Here is a 21,928-nt window from a genome sequence, read left to right as displayed (position 1 = left end):
CAGTTGTTTTATCCTCTCAAGAGCTTTCACCCCTGGTGTTGCCTCGGGGTAGGGGGAGACCTTCGATTGGCATGTGTTGGGTGCAATGATTGGAAAGATTGAAATTCAAAATACCCGAACTTTCTGCAAAGAATATGAGGCAAGCCTGAATTTTTTCAGGCTTTCTTTTCGCATCTCAGTAAGTTGCGTCTTTAACTGCGAAGATCTTCTCTTCATTGATTTCCTCATTCCCGGGTTCAAACATACGAAATTCCATGTATTCATCATCTCAGAAGTGGAAGTGCTGATCATATTTTGATTAACAAATAACATCGTGGCAACAGGCAACAACACTGATTCCAAGACGATAAAGGAGAAAAACTTGGGGCTAAGCATATCCGGATCAGATTAGACTGCGACTAGTCTCTCTTTTTCACCAGATTAAGTGAGGGGAGTGCACGTGCGTGGGGGAAGGAAGGGGTGGGGGGAGTCGTAACGCCCCAAGGTGTAATGGAAAACCCAATCGGATCTTCATCTTGACGGAAGTTAACAACTTGCAGTTAGTAAAGCGCTGGATTGCAGAGCGGATGTCACGGGTTGATCTCCGGGGCCAGGAGCTCATGGGCTCCTGCCGGGACTGGATCAGTGCCCATGCTGAAAGGTAAAGGTGCTGTAGACAGCTGATGCTCAGATGACCATTTTTAAAAGGCGACCACAGTCTAACCCGAGATCAGGCTCTATTTTCGTTCCGCTTTGAAAATTACATTCCGGCGGGCATGGCGAAACGAAAAGAGAGCCCAATTTTAGCGCTGGCCGTTAGAGAGAATGTATGAGAACCGCTAAAATTGGGCCTGATCTCATGTTAACCACAGTCTGAAGGGCGCCACGAAGCTCTCAAGACTACTTGCCTAATTAGCTCATTAATAACCCAAACAATATCGCTGTCACTAACAACAACAGCAAAAAGAAAAGAAATCGCATCGCAGATGTGTTTTATGTTAATGCCTACTACCATCACAAGCACCGTACCACTCTCACTCGATCTGCCATTCTGAAGCTTCAGCGGTACCCTCCCCTGGAGCAAACATCAATACAACAGATACAAGACATTTCGATCTTTCTTGAGGAGATAAGGCGGCTCAGTACCAGCTGTACACAGGCCTATAGCCTGCTGCAGGATGATAAAGTAGTGCGGTCGTTCAGTAAAGAGTGACGCGAAAAATGCGAGGGCGCTCCAAGATAGTAGTGCAGCCACTTGGCTTGTTTTATTTTTTGCGACATCGGGTGTGACTCGAGACAGAATACTTTTGTCTTACATGACGTGTTGATCAACGGGAGAACAAGTTTGACCGAGAGGTCCTGGAAAAAAACTAACAAAATGGCGGGTCTTGGAGTGTCATGCCGAATGAAGTGTTTAACGTTTTGAAGTATGCTACTGCCATCGTTTCGGCTCAATGCGCAGCTTTTATCTGTGCAAGTGCGACTGTGAAGCATCGACAAACGAAACGTGATATGTCGGTACTAAAAAAACTGAACAAGAAGCAAGAAGACGATCTAGAAAGGTGAGTAAGCTTTCGTACGTTGTAACTAACACTCTAAAACCTGAAAATCTTATTTTAAGAACAAAATTTCTCAAATTAAACTTCAGATTAAGAGTTTTTTTTTTCTGAAATGAAATTTCTTATTTTAAGAAAAAAAATCTTATTTCAAGGGAAAATTATTGAAATAAGAAACAGGCCTTATTTTAAGTAAAAGCATTCTAAATCTTAATTTAAGAAAAATAATTCTTATTATGAGCAGGTATTTTCTTAAATTCAAAAACTATTTAAGAATTTAATTTTCTTAAGTTAAACTTCTGCTTTTAAGAAAAAATTTCTTTTTTCAAGAAGAAAAACCAGTCCTTGTTTCAAGAAAAAGGATTCTGAAAGCTCAGAGCGGATCAAAGGCCCTGTTCAAACATCAAACTACTAAACTTGTGACAACATTGTTTAATATACACCAAATCAATGTTCTCTTTTATTTCTCCACACTTGAAGTTTGACATAGTTACAAGACCACTAAAACCTTGTATTGTGGTTGCTCATGATCGATGGGCATATCACACCATCTTTGATTCTGTTTGTTTTGTTTTTGGGAAAAAAATAGGACTAAAAAGGAAAGAATGGTAATCCCATTTTGGGCATTGTAAAACAAAATAAATATATTTTTTCACAAAAAAACAACCACCTGCCACAGGATAAGCAATATTACTACAAAACTAACACTTACTACAATAAAGATTGCACTCGGAATAGAACATCTGAACTAAATAAACTTAATTATTCTAGATAGCTATTTTTACTGACTACAGTAGAAGCTCTCGAAAGTGACCACCTTGGAAATTTGAAAAAGTGGTTGTGACTATATATAGAGCTGCTTGCTTATCAGATCGTAAACGACTGCATGTTAAAACAATAGAGGGTGGTCGCTTATACGAGAGCTTCAAAAACTCATTAATAATTCATAAAGAAAAATAAAGAAATCAATGTTTAATTAGTATCTTTACATCTGATATAGCCACGGCTAAACTTACTGTCTAAGTGATCACTAAGGAAATGACCTTGTACTTTGACAAAATAATACAATACTACACTGTACAAGAACCATTAGCACAGAATGCAGTTTCATTTATTAATGTTCATTTATATAAATAAAACTCTGAGTGGTAGCTTACGAGAGCCTAAAAACAAAGGAAAAGTCCAGTTGGGTTATGGCCCAAAAGTGGTTGCAGTCGCTTCTGGTCGCTTGCAAGAGCTAGCTTTTCAAACAGGGTTTCACAATGGTGGTTGTAACTAGAGCTGGTCAGTTACAAGAGTGGTTGCAGGAAGTGCTTCACTTCAGTTATTAAAGAAACAAAAGCTCATTGTCCCAAATTCTGCAATCTGATTGGCAAATGAATGCACTAGTCAGTGAGTAGTAATGTAGTAATGGCAACTTATTCAACAAACCATTTACAAGTGGTGTTTCAAAGGAAGTACTAGATAAACTAAGAAGTCTGTGCCCATTAGGCAGCAGTAAGAAGTCTGTGCCCACTTCCTCAATACTTTTCTTCAGTTTTCTGTGGCTAGGAGACTATTTAGACGATGTACTGTTCCATACAATAATTGTATGGAACAGTACATCATAATAACTTGAAACAGAGTTTTCAAGCACAGTTTTTGTAGTAGAAACCAGTAGCACTGACTAACAACATTGATCATCATAAGTCACAAATAAACAACCACATTTCTACCTTTACTAATGAAGTAACAAAATGTTTAGAGAGATAACATCATTAATTACTGCTGCCTTATGCCTTCACCCAAGTGACCCTTGAAATAATGTCAAAAATGGCAGGTAGACACCAACTAATTACCTTGTCTGCCCGCGGAGGGGGAGAGAAATTTTCCTAGTCACTTCAAGCTATGGAAACTGGGATCAACTGCGGCATGATGTGCCACTTACACCTGAGATTCTACCTCACCTACTCTTACTACTAAAAATCACTATTAAATTCTTGGCTAATGTCTATACAGTAAAAACATGCTCCTCTGAATGCGAGGTGGCACATGTACACCATCAAATACAAATCAGGCATCAGTATAAAACTCAGACAAAATCATGAAAATATAGGGAAAACAAAGAGTATTATTGTATTGTAAGCATGCATGTACAGCTGTAAATGAAATCAGCACTCCTAAAGCCATCAGTAGGAAAAAGTCGTTCTTGGATGTTATTCCATCAGACGGAATTTAATCTTTTAGACTTTTGACAGATAACATTCCAATGTTCCTAAACTCAAAATAATGTTTATTTTCACTTTCCTTTTGGATTAGCTTTTGCTAAATTTTGAACTCCAATTTCACCTAACTGATAAATATAAAGTTCCATTATTTTTTGCTTTGTCAAAAGATGTGCATAACACAAGGCTGTGACTGTTTTCCTCTCCCTTGAAGTCTTTAATAGATAAGCAGGTTGTTCAAAGCAGGGTAAGGCAGTTAGAGTGAACTTTGAAATTCAAATCTGAACATCCATGGAACATTAATTCCTCTTCTAAATCCTTTTAAAACTATATTAAGGATATGTTTGGATGCTCTGAAATGACTGGTTAAATTTTACAATGGAAAACGTTTGAAAAAGAGAAACAGAAACTAAGTTCCACATTATCTCTAGGTTAGTAACAACCTGCTCTTGAACAACTGGCCAAACCTGAGAAACCTCACAGTCTCAAAAAGTAAGATCTAAGATCACTCCCCCCAAATATCAAGAACAACTAAGACATACGATCCCCTCTAGAATCGTTATAACTTAAAGTCTACGACCCTCTTCTAATCTCAAGAACTAGGACCTGACCTTGCCCAGTTTGAACCTTGAAATAAACTTTAAAGGGGCTGTGTCACGGCAGTGATCCAGTTCATTTTGTTTAATTTGGCTATTACTCGCCCTCAGTCGCTATGGAAATTAAAGTAAACAAAGAAATTACATGGAAATGACAAAATCAGAGATTCGAGACAAACAAATATGTCTCCTGAGCATTATTTTTGAAGTTGCAAGCAGCAGGGATCAGCTTTGAAAAACTGTAAGGCTGAACAGTTTTCAAAAACCCTAATTTCAATCTGTTTCAATCTTCTTCAGTTTTGCCCATCCATGACATCTATTTAATGTTTTAAGCAGTTATTTTTTTGTTTCTCTTAATTTAACAGGCATTTTATAATTACCTTAAATTTGGCTGAATTTCATGACACAGCTCCTTTAAACTCACACACTCAATTCGAAAGAACTTTTAGCTAGTTCACATATTTTATGTAGAGATGCAAATTTATATTTACTACATGGAATTTGTTGATAAGAGGTCTTCTATTGTGTACAACTCACAGCTAATACAGGCTGATGAACTTCATCAGCAATGTTCAAATGTCCAGATGTAACAGAAAGGTTGTTACACTGTAAAAATGTATTCGCAGGTGAGGATTGAAAATGGGTAAAATAATATATAATATCAAATGACTACATTTTTGTGTATCTTTTTTAAATAGTAGTCATTTGTCATAATATAAGCCTGTCATAGTGTTGAGTTATGCAAGTAGAGACCTTGATGTCTTAATCAATTCTTTTCCAGTCATGAGTGTTTGTTTTAACAAGTTAAAACAAATAGGCCTTTTACATTAGATGATCATGTGGTCAACTTTCAGTAAACATGAAAACAGCTGGGTGGCAAAAAGAGTTTTTTGCATACAAATCCTTCTAATTTACCGCGGCCATTGCGATCGCCACTTTTGAGATATACGGTTGAAGATTTACAGGTTACAGTGGAACCCTGTTAATATGGACATCAATGGGACATTCCACAGTGTCCGTGTTAACCGGATGTCCGTATTAAGTGGATTAATTTTAGAGAAAATATATGAGCTTCTTTTTCGCCACGACAAACGAAACCGTTCATTATATCCGGGTGTCCGTATTAAGCGGGTGTCCATAGGACGGGGTTCCACTGTACCTAATTTTAATATGCTCTTTCAGCTCGTGCAAACAAAAGTTTTCAAAAGCGAACTGTTTTTGTGTTTACCGAAAGTTGATCACGTAATCAACTAATGCAAAGGGCCTTTTTACATAAATAAATCATCTAAAAGACTTGCTTTTAGTTTATTAACTTTTTAAACATACTTTTGACTTTTTAGTTTGATGTTAATCAATTCACATGAAGATTTAATTAAGTATGTTTCTTTATCTTAACAACATTGTTTTAAGGGATCATACCAGGCATGATATACGATACATTTTTACATGAAAGATGGGTTTTTTGTCAGGCCTGACACCCTTACATAGTCTCAACAATTTTCATCAAGCTTACAAAATTACTGTAATGGCCCTTGCTGATGTAGAAGCTTGCTCCAGATCCATCTTGTTGTCATGGTAACCAACTATGTGATGGTTATTTTACACCAGTCCTTTCCCTGCTCATAAACATTTTCCTTTAACCTCCACCCTTCTCTCCCTCTATGAAGTCAAATCCCTTCTAATTGCTGACCATGCTAGGTTATCAGGGGTTATTTGAGAGTTCTTAAATGAGGGGAAGGTAAAAGATGGAATAAGAGAAAACGCAGCCCCCCCCCAGAGATTCAAAGCCTAATAGCATCATATCATAGTCTCATATCATAGTCTCACAGTCTCATAGTCTCACAGCCTGACAACCTCTCAGCCTCACAACCTCCTAACCTTACAGCTTCACACAACATCACAATCTCACAATGCAAACTCACAGCCTGTCAGTCTCAAAGCCTGAAAACCACTCAGCATCACAACTTCACAGCCTCACACACTTACAGTCTCGCAACCCTGCACAGCCTCAAAACCTCACATCCTTCCAGACATAGTTAATAAATAAAAATCAATACCAGAAATCAATCGATATGATCGATATTAATCAATTTAATCCGCTGATTAATATCGATTGACATCAGAAATCGATAGAAATCGAAGTCACAGAAAAAATAATTTATCGATTATTATCGATTAACAAAATCGATAACAATTGATAGAAATTGACAGTAATTGATAAAAATTTAAAATATATCAATAAAAAATCACTATCGACTTCTAATTGATATTAATCAGTCACAACTTTTGTTCTTTATTGATTTCTATTGATTGATATCGGAAATCGATATTTAGAGATGATTGATATCGATTACTATCTATTATCAGTTTATGGATTAACTACGTCTGACATCCTTACAGCCTGACAACCTCACAATATCACAGCCTCACAGCCTTACAGCCTCACAACCTCAAGGTCTCACTACCTAATGTCACAGCTTTACAGCCTCACAACCTCTCAAACTCACAGCCTCACTGCTCATAGCAAAATATTGCCTTTTGCTTATTCCATGATAAGTAGTAAATGTATAAAACAGTATGCATGTTAATACAAAATACATAACTTAAGCTTATTAAGAAGCTGTGAAAGGAAACAAAGAAACAAAGATCGATCAGGATCATCTTGTGAGAAACAATTCAGCTGACAATTCTCATTCAAGCTACACTTTCCTAGGCCTCACCTTTTTCTTACATATATGATTTCAATTTATTATTGTTCTCCAGTCCGTTTCTTGGAAAAAATACAGGCCACATGAGTGAAGAGAAGATTTCACATGCACCAAAGCCAAAAGGTTTTTTTTTGCCATTAGAAATCACACCAGTCAAGTCCTCGAGCTCTCATTCGACTGCACACCTGAATATTTGAAGTGCAACGGAAATTTCATACTTTCTCTGATTGGCTCAAAGGCGTGCCACGTGACATGTTCTCATGAATCGCAGCCAACAACAAACAAAAAACATGGGCGAAGGAGTTGTCGAATCGATAAAATGGTCGCTTCGAAAGAATAGTACAATCGTTTGACGCTCTTTGCAGTGCATGAGTGGCAGGAGGAAAACTTGCCATTGTTGTTGCAGGCGAGGAAAAGACCAACAATGAATACGATGAGCGAGTGGTTTATGAAACGCAGTGAAACGACAAGCTGTGATCATATTGAAATACTGCTGTGAGGATTTTAATTCTAAACCGCCGTAAGGCTTCTTAACCACTAAACTAAGCTCCAAAAGTGTACAAATTTTGGTCATTTCGGCTACTGTAAAGCGACATTTTTAAGTTTTATCCAAAATGTTTAAAATAAGAACTTGCGTTTATCTTGAAATGAGAATCCATTTCTTGTTTTAAAATTTTGATTTAAGAACGATGATACGTGCTCTTAAATTAAGATGATAGAAACTTAAATACAAAACAACCCCCTTAAAATAAGTTCAGTTTTCTTAAAATAAGAAATAAGGCGTCATTAAATTAAGCAGCCTCTCCTTAATTGAAAAATACAGGTTTTAGAGTGTAATACTCCCTGCCTTTCGGCAGCTGGCGGCTGTCTAATCCCCTTGTTGTAATAGTAAATACACATAATGTTCTTGAATGTATTTTAAGAACTGGAATGTTCGAGTGAAAGTCAAAACCAGTAGGATCTGCCATTTTACCCGTTCTAACCTTCCTTGAACAATGTAATTCGTGTATTTTTTCTATTTCTGAACAACTAAAATAATTCAGATCTTATAGGCTTATTATTATCAAATGTTCTTTGCTTTCTTGAAAGTTCACATCATCATTCTGTGTTTCATTCCTTTCACGGGTTAAGATGAACTCAACAAATTGACCAGCTCCCAATGTATGGGTCTTCATGTTATGAGGAGCAGAAGACATTTAAAGAACTCTAGCCAGAACAAGTTTATTGAACTGCTACCAAATACTGAGACTAGAATAGTTATTTCTGTAGAACTGTCAAAGACTCGAATGGGTTATGCATGTTTCAATTTGACCTGCTACCAAAACCCCCATCCCTTATCACTACCACCCACACCTCATCCCCTTACCCCCGCCCGCACCCCCTACCCCTTGCCCATTGCCATTGATACTCTATCCTTAAAGGGACAAAGTCAGCTATGGGACCACGCTGACCTGGACACTACTTTTTTAGCAAACTTTAATTCATCCTATGACATTTCATTTTATTTTATTTGGTTAAAAACAGTATCTAAAGGAACATGAACGTAGGAGGTGAGAAACACGCAGGTGCCAGGCGGGAGAAATCGCCTTCAATGACCAAACTAACAAAAGAAATGAATCAATAACATTGGCGAGCAAATAATCGATATATATCTATTATTTGGAAACTGATAAAAAAGGTTACATATGTTTGGGAAATTAATCTTTCTTTGACAATGGTGTATGCAGACTCCATGTCATTTCTCACCTTTACTGATGATCGAATTCAGAAGTATTCATCGATGTTTGGCTTTCCTTGGACAAATCCATCGGTGAATTCTCTATGGTATATAAAAAAATTAGTGCTTGGCTATGGCTTTGGGTCTATAATCACAATTTCAGCTTGTAACTAGTTCAACTCCACAACGTTTGTTTAGATATTCCGGATGCTCTTCTCGCTATCTGTTTCATGTGCATGTCTTGTGATATGCAAATCAGCCAGATCAGCTAAGAAATGGTATGAAATGTGCTTGTGCATCGACTGACTGTGTTCTGTTTTGTTTTCACTTACAGCACTCAACAATGTCATTTGTATGTGGAAACAAATGCCAACCAGTGGCCTATAGTTTACTCTGATGACTACAATATTGGTTTTCTTGGATTAGAAAGGCTTCATCCTTTTGATTCTGGGAAATGGGGAAAAGTTTTTCAGTACCTTAAAGGTATAAGCATTAGTTAGGTACATAGATTGGTCTTTAAAACATCCAATAATTCTCTTCAGGCATATAATTCAGTCGGAATCTTATGGTTTACGTTGTAACTGGTCATACCCTTGTAGAAATTCAGTACATTTAAAGTATACTTTATATAGGTGATAAACACTTTAAAAAGTATACTTCATTTGTACTTAAAGTATACTTTAAGTATACTTACCAGAAGTATACTTTAAGTACACAACTTTTCGACACCTAAAAAGTATACTTAAAGTATACTTAAATGAAAGTATACTTGAAGTATACTTAATGGGAAGTATACTTCAAGTATACTTAAAATATACTTAAAGTATACTCAATGCAATATGTTTATCAATCACTGAGACACGTCAGACTGAGATCAATTATATTGTAAAATCATTTATTGATATAACAAAAAAAGCAATACAAATGTACTAAGAAAACATAAAAAAATATATAGCAAATCTTGTTGGAATAGGTTTCCACAACATAAAAATATACATTTTCTATTCTTATCAAAGGAACTCACTGCATTTGATTACCATAATATATTATTCTTCTTGATTTTAGTAAAATTTTCATTGGCAATGAGAACATTTCAAGGAAGGTGCATGTATATTAACAGGTTTCTTTCTGAACTTTCTTTAACTCACTTGTACTTAATAATTATTGCTTAGAACCATCACACAATATTCTTCTTAATTTTAGTAAATGTTTAATAGACAAGAATGATTAGATCTGTACTCTTTGGCCACAAAGTAAATTGTGCCATTACCTTATTAAAGAAATATGTCTACCTATTACGTACAAAAACTGGAACGAAATGCGATCTAACGAAAACAAGACTTGGGTTTTATATTTTGAATTTACACTGCACATTAGGCGAAGTAAACAAGCTTTTACTTTGTAAACCTTAAGGCTCAACTCGTGTGTCATTTGCAAAGAAGAATCGATATATATTGAAACGACTGGAACCGATACATTTTTCACCCCAAAACTTACTTGTATCGTCAAAATTCAGTCATGGTGTACTTCTTTTGTTTTCTTTTCAAGTTCCACTCATATTGTGCTCGAATTGTGAAGATAAATTAAAGGCAATATTCCAAGCGTATAAATATCTTGAAGACACTCTCTGCAAAGCTCAACGAACGTTCCTTCGAAACTGTATCGCCCGCCAAAACCATATATGGAAGTTAGGTATGCTGTAAATGATTCATACATGACCGTATTAGGAAATCCACAAGATCCCGTATATTTTGCGACGGTACTGGAAGTCAGCGGTAATTCAACACCTTCATATATGCATTTCTTTCCTCGAACGTAAAGATGTCCGACGATGAGCAATGGTTTTGCTTCGAGTTCTCGTTCTATTTCTTAAGGTCCTCGTAAAAAAGGAGGTAAAACGACACGGGCCTTACAAAAATTCCACGAAAGACGTTAAAGAAATGACCAGAATGAAACTGTGCGACTTTGCCATTTCGCCCAGGGATCGGCGGATGATCTTCTTACGAAGGAAGTCGACTGAACAGCTAATGTGTGCCCTGTGTATCTAGAAACCTGTTATATACTTCACCACTCGGAAGAAATCTTTACATGATCTCAACTGTGTCCTTAATAGAAGAAAACTGATTTGATCTGAATAGTATTTTGAAGTTAAATTATACTTAAAACATACTTTTAGTATACTTTTGTCTTGTAGTGATTTCAAGATCCGGACAAACCTTCTTAGATCCTCAGATCAGAATGTGTCTTTAAGTTTCAAAGTATACTTAAAGTACACTTTTCTTTGCGAAACTATTTTTCACAAGCACTGAAGTTTGAAGAAGTATACTTAAAGTATACTTAAGTATTTGAAGTATAAATGAAGTACATTTGCCAAATATACTTCATTTATACTTTTTTTCTGGAAGTACAAACGAGGTATACTTCAAATGTACTTTTTTTCTGAGAAGTACATATAAAGTATACTTGAAGTATACTTAAAGTATACTTAATTTCTACAAGGGTATTGTCCGGGTGAGAAGAGATATTTCCAGAAACCTTAAGATAAAAATAGTACAAATCAAAGACATATGATTTGATGTCTTTTACTGTGTGGCTTATGATATCAAACATTATTGTCGGAGAAGCCGAAATTCTCAAGGATTTTTTTCAAATATATTTTTTTCATTTTGATATAAATTATATTATTTTTTTGTTGCTGTGTAAATTAGAATATTACGATATTGTTCTGATTAATGGCTAGATTCTCGTTCCAAGTGCATGTTGCTCATGAATCAAAAGAAGCTTTGATATTAGAGCGTAAATCATGAGAGCTTCAAGTTAATTTGTTCCAAGCACCCCTCTTTAATATTGCTGTTGTGGTCTTTATTTGCATTTTTTTAAAGTTCCTCCACCTACAATCGGCGACAAAATTGTTGAGACATTGTACTTAAATAGGGTAATTTCGGAGATCAAAAGAATCCGCACCCCTCCCCTGTCCCCTCCATTCAAAGTTGGGGTGTTTGTTGTTTTCTATAGGTAGCTAGAACAAAGGGCACAACATTGCACGGAGAGGATGGGGGAGGAAAGCTATATTTCCTCCTTTTGAAGTTAATAAAACGTAAAAAACTCATTTTGTCGCCAATTGTAGGTATAAACCTAGTTTTAGTCATCAGACATTTCTATACCCAATGTACAACCATGTACGTTAAAAATTAATATTTTAGTTTTTACTTTTTTAAGAGGTGTCTGATCCATTTTTTGAATTTTTATGTGAAAATTGAACAAATTTTTGTCATAGAAGCCAAGATGGTGAATGAGGACAGTGTTGTAGTCCCCAGAGAAGCTACTCAGGAGGATCTATTGGTTGTACACACCTCAGATTACTTAGATAGCTTAAGGGTAAGCAAAGATGTTAATCTTAGCACATCCAAAAATCTTGAGAATTTTTCGTTCCTTTAGCCTTATGACAAGACAACACAGTGTTTATTTAGAGTTTTATACATGTACCATACAGCTTTACACAGTTGCCATTCTAAAAACCACCTCCATGAGTACAGTCAACTCTCTCCAAGACGGACACCTTAAAGCTTTGGGACCGGCACTAAGTGTCTGTCTTAGAAAGATGTCTGTCTAATAAAAAGTCAAATAAAGGGAATAAGCAAAGGCAGGGACCAACTCTAGGTGTCCGTTTTACAGGTGTACATCTTATACAGATGTCCGTTAAGAGAGGGTCGACTGTAATGCCCCTTATTTAAAGATTATTAATATTAATTGTTTATTATTATTACACTTGTACCATCCAAATAACTTGAAGTTACGAAATTCATTTAAATGTTACAATATTTTAAAGTTACAATTGGGGTAATATCAGGGCCAGTTATAAAAGATCTGTTGTTGCTGCTGTTGTTGTTGTTTTTTGTTTACATTGAAACTTAGTTTGAGTTGATACTTAGAACACGTTTTAAGGATCCCAGACTGTAGCTGTACTATAATTTTCTTGCAGCACAGTAGAGTCTAGACCAGATACCTCAGACCTTCATTATGCACTAGCTAGGCTTCTACTGTATACAGTCCAAAAATTAATGCTTGCACAAAAACTTTTTGCATTCACAAGCTGGCAAATTCTTGCGGCTCCTTGCAGGGTGCTTATGTTTGAATTCTTCAAGACACAAGAACTTCTTTGCAGTTATAACTTAGAACTGCAAGAAGTACTAATAAATCAGGCCTTTTAATAATTTACTTAGGTCCTTTCTTCCCTCTTCTCAGAACCAAGTTGTCTTGGGCTGGACAAAGTTTTTGATCCCCTATTTTTATTAGAACTAACTACTATATTATATATTCATGTGATTAGAACCAACTACTATATATGTCAGCCATGTCTGCACACCAACTTAAAATAAATTAGTTGTGATATTCATGTAATTTGAATATGCTGTTTTCTTTTGTTAATAGTGGAGTGCTAAGGTTGCCATGATATGTGAGGTGCCTCCTGTTGCCCTCCTGCCAAACTTCATTGTGCAAAGGAAGGTTCTTAAGCCCATGAGAATACAGACTGGAGGATCAATACTGGTACGCGTGTAAATAAAGTTCCATTTAAGAGCAGTGTACAAATTTTCCTGTGCATACTGTGATGTCAGTTGCGGCAGGACTAGCTCAGTCGGTAGAGCACTTGACTGCAGAGCAGGAGGTCGCAGTTCAATTCCCAGGACCTGATCTATACTCAGGGTCCTAAAATAACTGAGAATGCAAAGTACCGCCTTTGCCCTGCAAATGGCTAGACCTTTGCATGGACATAAAGTGGCCGTCTGGTCTCAAGTAGGAGAAATTGATATAGTTACCCCAATTAGTACTTCTGTGCTAAAATACATTCACACTCAAATAAAGTGCATTTTTTAAGCCTTGTTTTTATTTAGGTTTTATCATAATAAATCTTTGCTTGTAATAATTTGATTTTTCCATTAAAGAAATGTTGTGTCATCTCTTTTTTGTTTACATGCATCTTTGCATCTGTTATGGCTCATTCAATTCTCAGTCCATGTATTAAACTATTATTTCTTAATTTATACTACTACCTGAGAAATTTCTGCAATTTGATTGGCTAAGAGCAGTGGTATTTCAGCTTAATTTGAAATACCTACATGTGAAAGTTACAAACCTTTCGTGGGTAGTAGTATAAACAAATAATAGCATGATTTGTACATGATATTTGGCATAAATACCACTTGTGATATTTCAAAACTGTCTCAAATTTCACTCGCCTAACGGCTCGTGAAATTACGTATAACAATTTTGAAATATCACTCGTGGTAGTTATGCCAAATATCACTACAAATCATGCTATTACCTATACTCATTCTATGATAATTTATTCTTGCATAGGCAGCCAAACTTGCAGTAGAGAGAGGCTGGGCAATAAACATTGGTAAGATTAGGAAATAAAATAACTTTAATTGTGCTATATTATTTGGCTAATGTGTTTGTTTGTTAATTTAAGACTGAAGGTTGCAAAATAATTTTGGTGTTATACAGAGTGGAAGCTCTACTTGTGAGCTGACACCAAAGTGCCTGTGCTGTAACTGGAGCTGGCCACTTACAGGAATGTAAAAATACAGAGTTTGTATTGGAGTTGTCAAGAAAGATGGGGTTTTGTGAAGGTGGCCAGAAGTAGAGCTTTCCACTAATGAGAGTGTCCATAAGGAGAGCTTCCAGGGCAGAGTGTGCAAGAAGTTATTTATCTAATTCAGCTTTAGTCTCCGATTAGAATTTTAAAGCTTTATAAACTTTAGCTCTATGTGGCTGAGACCAGGTTATGTTTAGCCGTATACGCTGTATTTTGCAACTCTGTTCCAGCTAGAGAAGGCACCCAAAACCTCTAACCTTAATAGACCAGCAATAAACCAGGAAATCTATTAATTTGTCTGTGATATGTGTGAGATAATTTAATACATGTGTACAGGTAGACTAATTTTTGTTACCTGTTAACTGTGAAGGCTAGATCACTCAGAGCTTTTTTGCTATGGTACAGGTGGAGGATTCCATCATTGTTCTGGATCAAAGGGCGGAGGCTTCTGTGCTTATGCTGACATCACATTGGCAATCAAGGTAAAGTTACTTACTGCAGTAATTACTGGTATATAAGGTAAATTTTAAAAAAGGGTAAAAGCTAATTAGCCAGCAATTCAGTAACAAAGTTCAAAGCTAGCATTTTTCAATTTTATCTTTCAAAACTTGAGACCTCCTTATAACTCTCCATTGTTGTAATCTGTAATGTTGTGATCTTCCCTTGCCTTATCTTGAGGGAGTTACGGTCATACTGTGGCTGTAGAAAGTTCTGTTCGTATCTCCTTCTCACCACTCCCTCCCGCCTCCGCCCCAATTTAACTTTTGTTTTGTTTTGTTTTTTTTTTTGTTGTTGTTGTTATTATTCACCATTGCAATTGTTGTGGTGAATGCATTTAACTAACTTAAACTAAACAAAAAAAAACAATAAAAGAGAGTTACTTTTATACAGCAGGTGTGGATGAGAAAGCATTACTTCTTAAATAACGCAAACCACAATATATGTGAGTTACTTACAGTACTATAGCACAATTAATAACATGTTGGTAGGTGTAGAACTTTTTTAAAAAGAATATAAGTTTGGCACCAAAAAAGGCAATTTACAATTTTCTATGAACAAATATTCAAAAGATGCCCTGTTTTTAGCATTAAAAGGATAGCATTTTTTGAAAAACGGAAAAGGCACTAAGTGAAGATAATCCCAACAGTCTTCTTCTTCTTGACTTTCAGTTCCTTTTCAAACACATTGATGTTGTGTCAAAAGCCATGATTATTGATCTGGATGCACACCAGGTGACAATTATATTCTTTTGTCAAACAATCAAACACTGTAGTGTATGTAGTAACTTCATAGCAGTATTTAAGCCTGGTTCACACATGTGACACAAATGCAAATGCAAGAAAATACGCGTGTGATCTATATCAAGGCAAATGCAAACACAAAGGCAAGCACCAACACAAATAATGGAAAAAGTTTCATAATTGTACTTGCATTTACATTTCAAAAGTGTGAACTGAGGCAACGCAGACACAAATGCAAATGCACTGCAGCAAGATTAGCTCAGTCGGTAGAGCACTTGACTGCAGAGCAGAAGGTTGCGGGTGCCATTCGTGGGGCCAATACTGAGGGTTTTAAAATAACTGAGAAATGAAGGTACTCTCTTTGCAGTGCAAGCAGCTAGACCTCGGTGTGGCTCGGATGACCACGTAAAATGGTCCCGTGTCCAGTTGGAGATGTACTTTTGTCCTAAATACCTGGACACTCAAATAAAGTGCATTTTATTTAGGATAAAAAAAAGAACAGGTTCCTTCGGTTTCATGCCACCTTGATGCAGCGAAGTTGAAAGCAAGATGGCGTCTTCCATTTTAGACGAGAAATTGTCATCTTGTCCAGAGTGTAACGAAACAAGGGGTGCTTCATATAATTATTATGATATACGCTGTGCAGATAAATTTGGAGAAAACTCTTGCATTTATGGGAAAACTATTGTAAGTGTTATTTTTTTAAAGATTGGTTTTTGCTGGCATTGTAATCAGAAGTGCACTGTGAGTTATTTGTTATTAAGAGCTCATGGAAAAGTGGTTATTCAATAAGTTGAATACCCCCCAAAAACTTGAGGGCTTGCAACGAAACCCCAAAAATCCTGAGACCAAAAATTAACCCCCAAAATATCCCTTGCTGAATTTCTGAGCCTTAAAAATTTCCAGAAGACATTAAAATGGTATAACACAGAAAATAAAGTTTTCAAAATCAGGTTTGGTTATACTTTATTTATTCTCAGATGTATGTGGCCGGGATATGCGGGCGCTACAACACAAATCTTCAGATTGCCCCTCCCCCCCAAAATTCTCCGATCATCCCTGTCACTTGAAATCCAGAGTACCCCTCCTGGGGGCAGCAGTCCCCATTATCTTTCAAATAATTTATGTGCTGTCCATATCAAGTAACCAGGGTTACATGTAAAGTTATTGATTATTAATATTTTTAAATATTAATATTAAAAAATGTAATATATTATTATACTCTTTTTTTTACTCTGAAAAAACTCATTCTGTACCAGGGGAATGGTCATGAAGCTGATTTTGACAAGGATGAACAAGTGTTTATTATGGATGTCTATAATGCTTACATCTACCCAAGAGATATGAAAGTTAAAAGTGAGTCTGTCAAATCAAGTCAAGTTCCTCCAATACAAAATAATAAACAACTTTATTTATTAAAGTCAACCACCAAATTACAAACACAGAGGGGACCATGGACATTGTCCCGTTAACTTTGGAAAGTTTAATTTGTGATCACGATACCTGTACAGCAAGGACTAATTGAATTGTAGTTTTCAATTAACCTATTCCCGATTTGACTGTAATGTTGTTGAGTATTATTCACTGTAACAAAAAGGTATGATAAATTTTTATTAGTTAAGCAATTTCACTTGTAATTACTTATGGCAGTAAAATACCTTTGATAATTTTTTTGGTTATAAATTTTTGGTGGGCAGACCTCCTTATTTTTTTGGGTTTGTGGTTTTCCTTAAATCTAAGAAGAGTACACATAATTTTGCATGCAACTAAGTCCTTTATTGAAAATTTTTAATTGTGTTAATTGGTAGTTAACTAACAGAAAGAAATCTTTTCAGGTGCAGTAAAGAAGAATATAGAGTTATGGCATGGCACAGATGATAAAACATACTTGCCTCTGTTACGGAAGTGAGTATAATCATTTTCCTCTTATTGCTCTTAAGCACAGAATAATACATGTACATCAGACAGTCACTTATAATAAGTTAATTATGTCGAAATGTTGCTGTGGATGTAACAATAATTGAGAATGCATTAAAAAAATTTAATATTTAATAAAATAAAATAAATAATAATAATTGCGAATGCTGCCATTCCTTGTTCATTTCAGGCATATACCTGAAGCACTGGACAATTTTAAACCTGATATTATAGCATACAATGCTGGTGAGTGCTTCTACAATGAATAATTTGAGAGCAAAACTCTGTTCTGAAAGTCAAGCTCACTGGTAAATTTGCTCAGTCTTTCATGACATCTGATGCATACTTTTTGTCTATGCTCATAGTAAATGGATTTTTGCAACAAAAGTCAAGATTGAGATAACAAACAGTACTGGTGCTAGGATCAGAAATTATCAAACCCGCCTCCATTTCATAGAACTTACTTGATGATGTTTTGATGGCCCTCTTATAGAAAACAGCATGAACCGAATTAAAATTCCACATCAAATATCTCTACAGTCATTAAAAGCTCTCCGTGCAACCACCCTCGTAAGCGAGCAGCTCTAGTTACGACCACGTCACCTTTGTTAAACCCCGTTTGAAGTGTGACTTAAACTTTGAGATGAAAAGCACTTATAAGCCAATGCAACTACGTTTGGGATTTAATACCCAACTGGACTTTTTCTTTGTTTTTAAGCTCTCATTTAAGTGACCACTCATTGATATAAATCAACACTAATGTTTAGATTTGGTGATATTTTGGTCTAAAAAATTGGACATAAAGTTTAGTCTTGTCTGTATATCAGTTATAAAGACACTCATTAAACATAATTTTATTTCTTTTGTTTTTTCTTTATGAATTTTTAATGAGTTTTTGAAGCTCTCATAAGCAACCATCCTCTATTATTGTTTTACTATGCGGTCGCTTACAAGAGCTCATTTTCATAAGCGAACAGCTCTAGTTTTGACCACTTTTTCGAATTTCCGAGGTGGTTTCTCTTAATAGTTGGTGACTTTTCATTATGCACTTTTACCTGTGGATAACAACTGTACCCTTGGCATTAAAAGATGTAAGTAGTAATGGCTTTAAACATACATTGTACAGTGTACATATAACATGGATCCCTTCTTTTTTTCTTTACAGGGACTGATATTCTTGAAGGTGACCCTTTGGGTAATTTGTCAATAACACCTCAGGTATGCTTTGTTTTTTAGTAGTCCTCTACATTTAGATGATTCTATCCCCTTTTAATAATACGTGTGTCATCATTCTGCTTTACTCTTCATACCTGCCACAGTAAGACATTCATTGGAAGTATTGCTGCACTATCCACTCGATAAATATTTTTTTAGTCTATCTGGTAAAGAGACCCGTCTCTCTCTCTCTCGCTCCGTAGGGCGGGTAGGAGAGAACCCTGGGAACGAGGTTGGTTTCCCAGTACGTTTCATATAAAAGTAGAGAAGTTGTTGAAGTATCAACTCATGATATCTTGTGTGATAATGTCCTTAATTCTCATCACCAATTTGTTTTTAATATAAAGCATTGATATCACAAGGAGAATTTTGATACTGATCAATCTTAGGGTTTAAAGGGTTAAATAGCTGCATTTAGACTGATGCAGTGTTAAATGCAAAAACAACTGAAGCACTAACCAGCACTTACACAGAGGAAGTTACTGGAGTTTTGTTTTCACTTTCTCAAACAAGGGAATAATAGAAAGAGATCAGATTGTATTTCAAGAGGCTCGGAAAAGGAACATACCAATCTTCATGTTGACTTCAGGAGGATATCAGGTAATTAATGTTGTTGATTTCCATCGAAAATAGTTATTTGTTACTTTGCAGATTTATATGGAAAAAGTCTTGTACAAATTGGTTGACTTTAAGTGTGATCAATATGGATCTTTTCCTTACACATATATTTATTTGTAAGTGTTGAAAAAAAGGGGCAAAACAACAAGTTTTCAAAAATTTATTCACTGAAATCTCTGTAACTGCTATTTCATTTTGATCTCTTTTTCAGTGTTTTTGTTTTGGTTTGTTTTTTCAAGATTTTCCAGAAACTTTTCCATGAATATTAAGTGATAACATTTTTATGCCTCCAAATTTTGAAAGTTTTCAGTTGGTAGGTGGTTTAATTTATATGTTTCCTTTTTTGTTTCTTTTAATAACTCATCAAGAGACGGACAGCCCGGATCATTGCAGACTCAATCCTTAACTTGCAAAAAGAGGGACTGATTTCCTGTAATTATTCAGACTCTGGTGAGTTTGTTAACTTTAAATAAACCATTCAACCTTTGTTGTTTCTGCAATTGCCCGGATGTGCTGTGCTGAGGCTTGCATGCCCATCAGAAGCAAGGATTAGCAAGTCAGTCAGTGCCCAGCCTTCTGGTGCAGTCCAAGGTTGTGTGCAATTCCTCTAGAAGTCACCTTAAATTCTCATTTCGACTTTTCTTTAAAAATTTTCCTTAACTTGTAGCTCTAAGTAGCTATAAATACCCATAAAAAGAGTTCTTTTGAAGGGTGTGGGATGGGAGAGAGGGCTGATTAAAATAAGCACACTGTCAGCCTCATGTTTGTTATTCTAATGTGTATCGTCACAAGTTACCGACATAAAAATTGATAATGACCTTTACCTTAATTGTTTATGCCCCATTTCCTGGCAGGAGTGTTATTTCAAGAGAAGTGTGTACAAATAAATTCAGAAAAAGCCTAAAAGTGGAGGTCCTGTTAAAAATTCGAACCATTCACTGGGCAAGAAAACTAAGAACCTCTGACTTAGTCTTGTGGAAACTGTTGTTGGTTAGGTATTGTTTTGTGATGTGGGTATTATTCAGTGTCTTTTCAATCTTTTTTTATTACATCATTAACTCTTTAAGCCCCAATATCCAGAAACAAATTCTCCCAACTGATCTCTATACATTTCCTTAAAGAATGTGTTCAGAGAATTTAATGAAAGATCAAAGCATTTTCTTTTTGGTGATCATTTTATTAATTCTCATAACCTAATCTCTTGACAATGTATTGGTATCATTAGGAGAAAATTGATGTTGGTCACCATTGGGCCTTAACGAGGTTAATGGTGATTGCACCCATCCTCAAAACCCAGGAACTTCCAGGTTAATGGCTAAATACACACTTGTAACTTCATTCTATCCATTTTTGGTAGCCTCCCTGCATGGGGGACACAAAAAATGTTGGCCAGGGTACGTGAGAGATGGAGGGTGAGAGAAGAAAATGGGAAGAGGCCCGCTTCCCCTTCCTTCCCCTCCTTTTTTTTGTGGGTTTTGTCTTATTTTCTGTCCATTTATATTCAACAGGACCAAAAGGAAACAGATGCAAGAGTAACAATAAGCAAACAACGTACAACACTTTCCATCATAATCTGTAATTAATACTGTGGTATCCATAACCATTTAAAGTGTTTTGTTTCCTTGCCTTGTAAGTAGGTAAGAGTAGATCGGTTAGGAACAAAGAGTCGTGTTGTTCAAACTTAATGAATACTTGTCATGTGTACAGGCTAGCATGTAATAATTAGAAAGAGATGGAGAGGTTAGTCATTCATGTGTTTTTCTTTTGCAAAGAAGGGGAGGATCCATTGAGTAATGGAAAACGAAATGCTTCATACCTTATGGTATAATGGTAATACTATATTTAGTTATTGTTGTTAAGTGTCCTTAGCTATCAGTGTTATAGGAAGTATTAATAATACTTACATGTACATGGACATTGTGAGGAAATCCTGGTAGCCATGTTTTAAAGCTTAGATAAAGTGAATAATGGATTTCATGTAAAAACTCAACATCATGTTAAATAATTATGTGCATAAAAGATTAAAAGCTGTCTTCCTCAGCAACACATGGCCACTCAATCAAAGCACAAAAAAACTTGATGACAAAAAGTGAGTTTTCAAGCACAGGTCGCATTCAAAATGGGAACCATCCTTGCTTCTTTGAGAATGAAAAGCTCTTTCATGTGAAAAAATGTAAGGAGGATTTATCAAGTTTTTTGAAAAGATTGACAATAATAGACTTCGAGTAGTCCCCTTTTTTCCTCAGAGATAGTAGAGCAAGCGAAACACGAGTGTGCATGAAAATCACCCCATGCAAGAAAGGCTAGACGCGGAGGTGAGGTGAGGTCATTTTTCTCTCTCACCGCCACGTCTCGCCTTTCTCACGTGCGGTGATTTTCACACGCGCTCCCATTTCACTTGCTTTACTCTTCCCAAGGAAAAATGGGGACTACTAGTCTTGTAGTCTAGACACTTAAGTCAACTTTCTAATTTAGTGTTTACTCACTGAGCTTATATAAACCAAGAGGAAATTAATGAAGACTACAGTATACAAAACATCTCTAACAATTTACATTAAATTAAATCCCAAGTTAATTA

General features: G+C 35.9%; 1 protein-coding gene across 1 annotated transcript; it reads left to right on the top strand.

Moving 5' to 3' along the window:
- The first annotated feature begins 1,349 nt into the window (after positions 1-1,349).
- LOC140947339 (histone deacetylase 11-like) lies at positions 1,350-21,693 on the top strand. The gene is made up of 14 exons (XM_073396408.1): positions 1,350-1,541; positions 9,095-9,243; positions 12,038-12,138; positions 13,192-13,308; positions 14,119-14,161; positions 14,765-14,841; positions 15,529-15,591; positions 16,860-16,956; positions 17,436-17,505; positions 17,708-17,763; positions 18,683-18,735; positions 19,246-19,332; positions 19,719-19,800; positions 20,859-21,693. The coding sequence occupies exons 1-14, from the start codon at positions 1,378-1,380 to the stop codon at positions 20,927-20,929; spliced, it is 1,230 nt and encodes a 409-aa protein (XP_073252509.1). The 5' UTR covers positions 1,350-1,377; the 3' UTR covers positions 20,930-21,693.
- The last annotated feature ends 235 nt before the right edge of the window (positions 21,694-21,928 follow it).

The sequence above is a fragment of the Porites lutea genome, chromosome 9, assembly GCF_958299795.1.
Source record: "Porites lutea chromosome 9, jaPorLute2.1, whole genome shotgun sequence".
Classification (NCBI taxonomy): domain Eukaryota; kingdom Metazoa; phylum Cnidaria; class Anthozoa; order Scleractinia; family Poritidae; genus Porites; species Porites lutea.
Note: the sequence above shows the minus strand (reverse complement) of the source record. Positions and strands in the feature narration are given on the sequence as shown.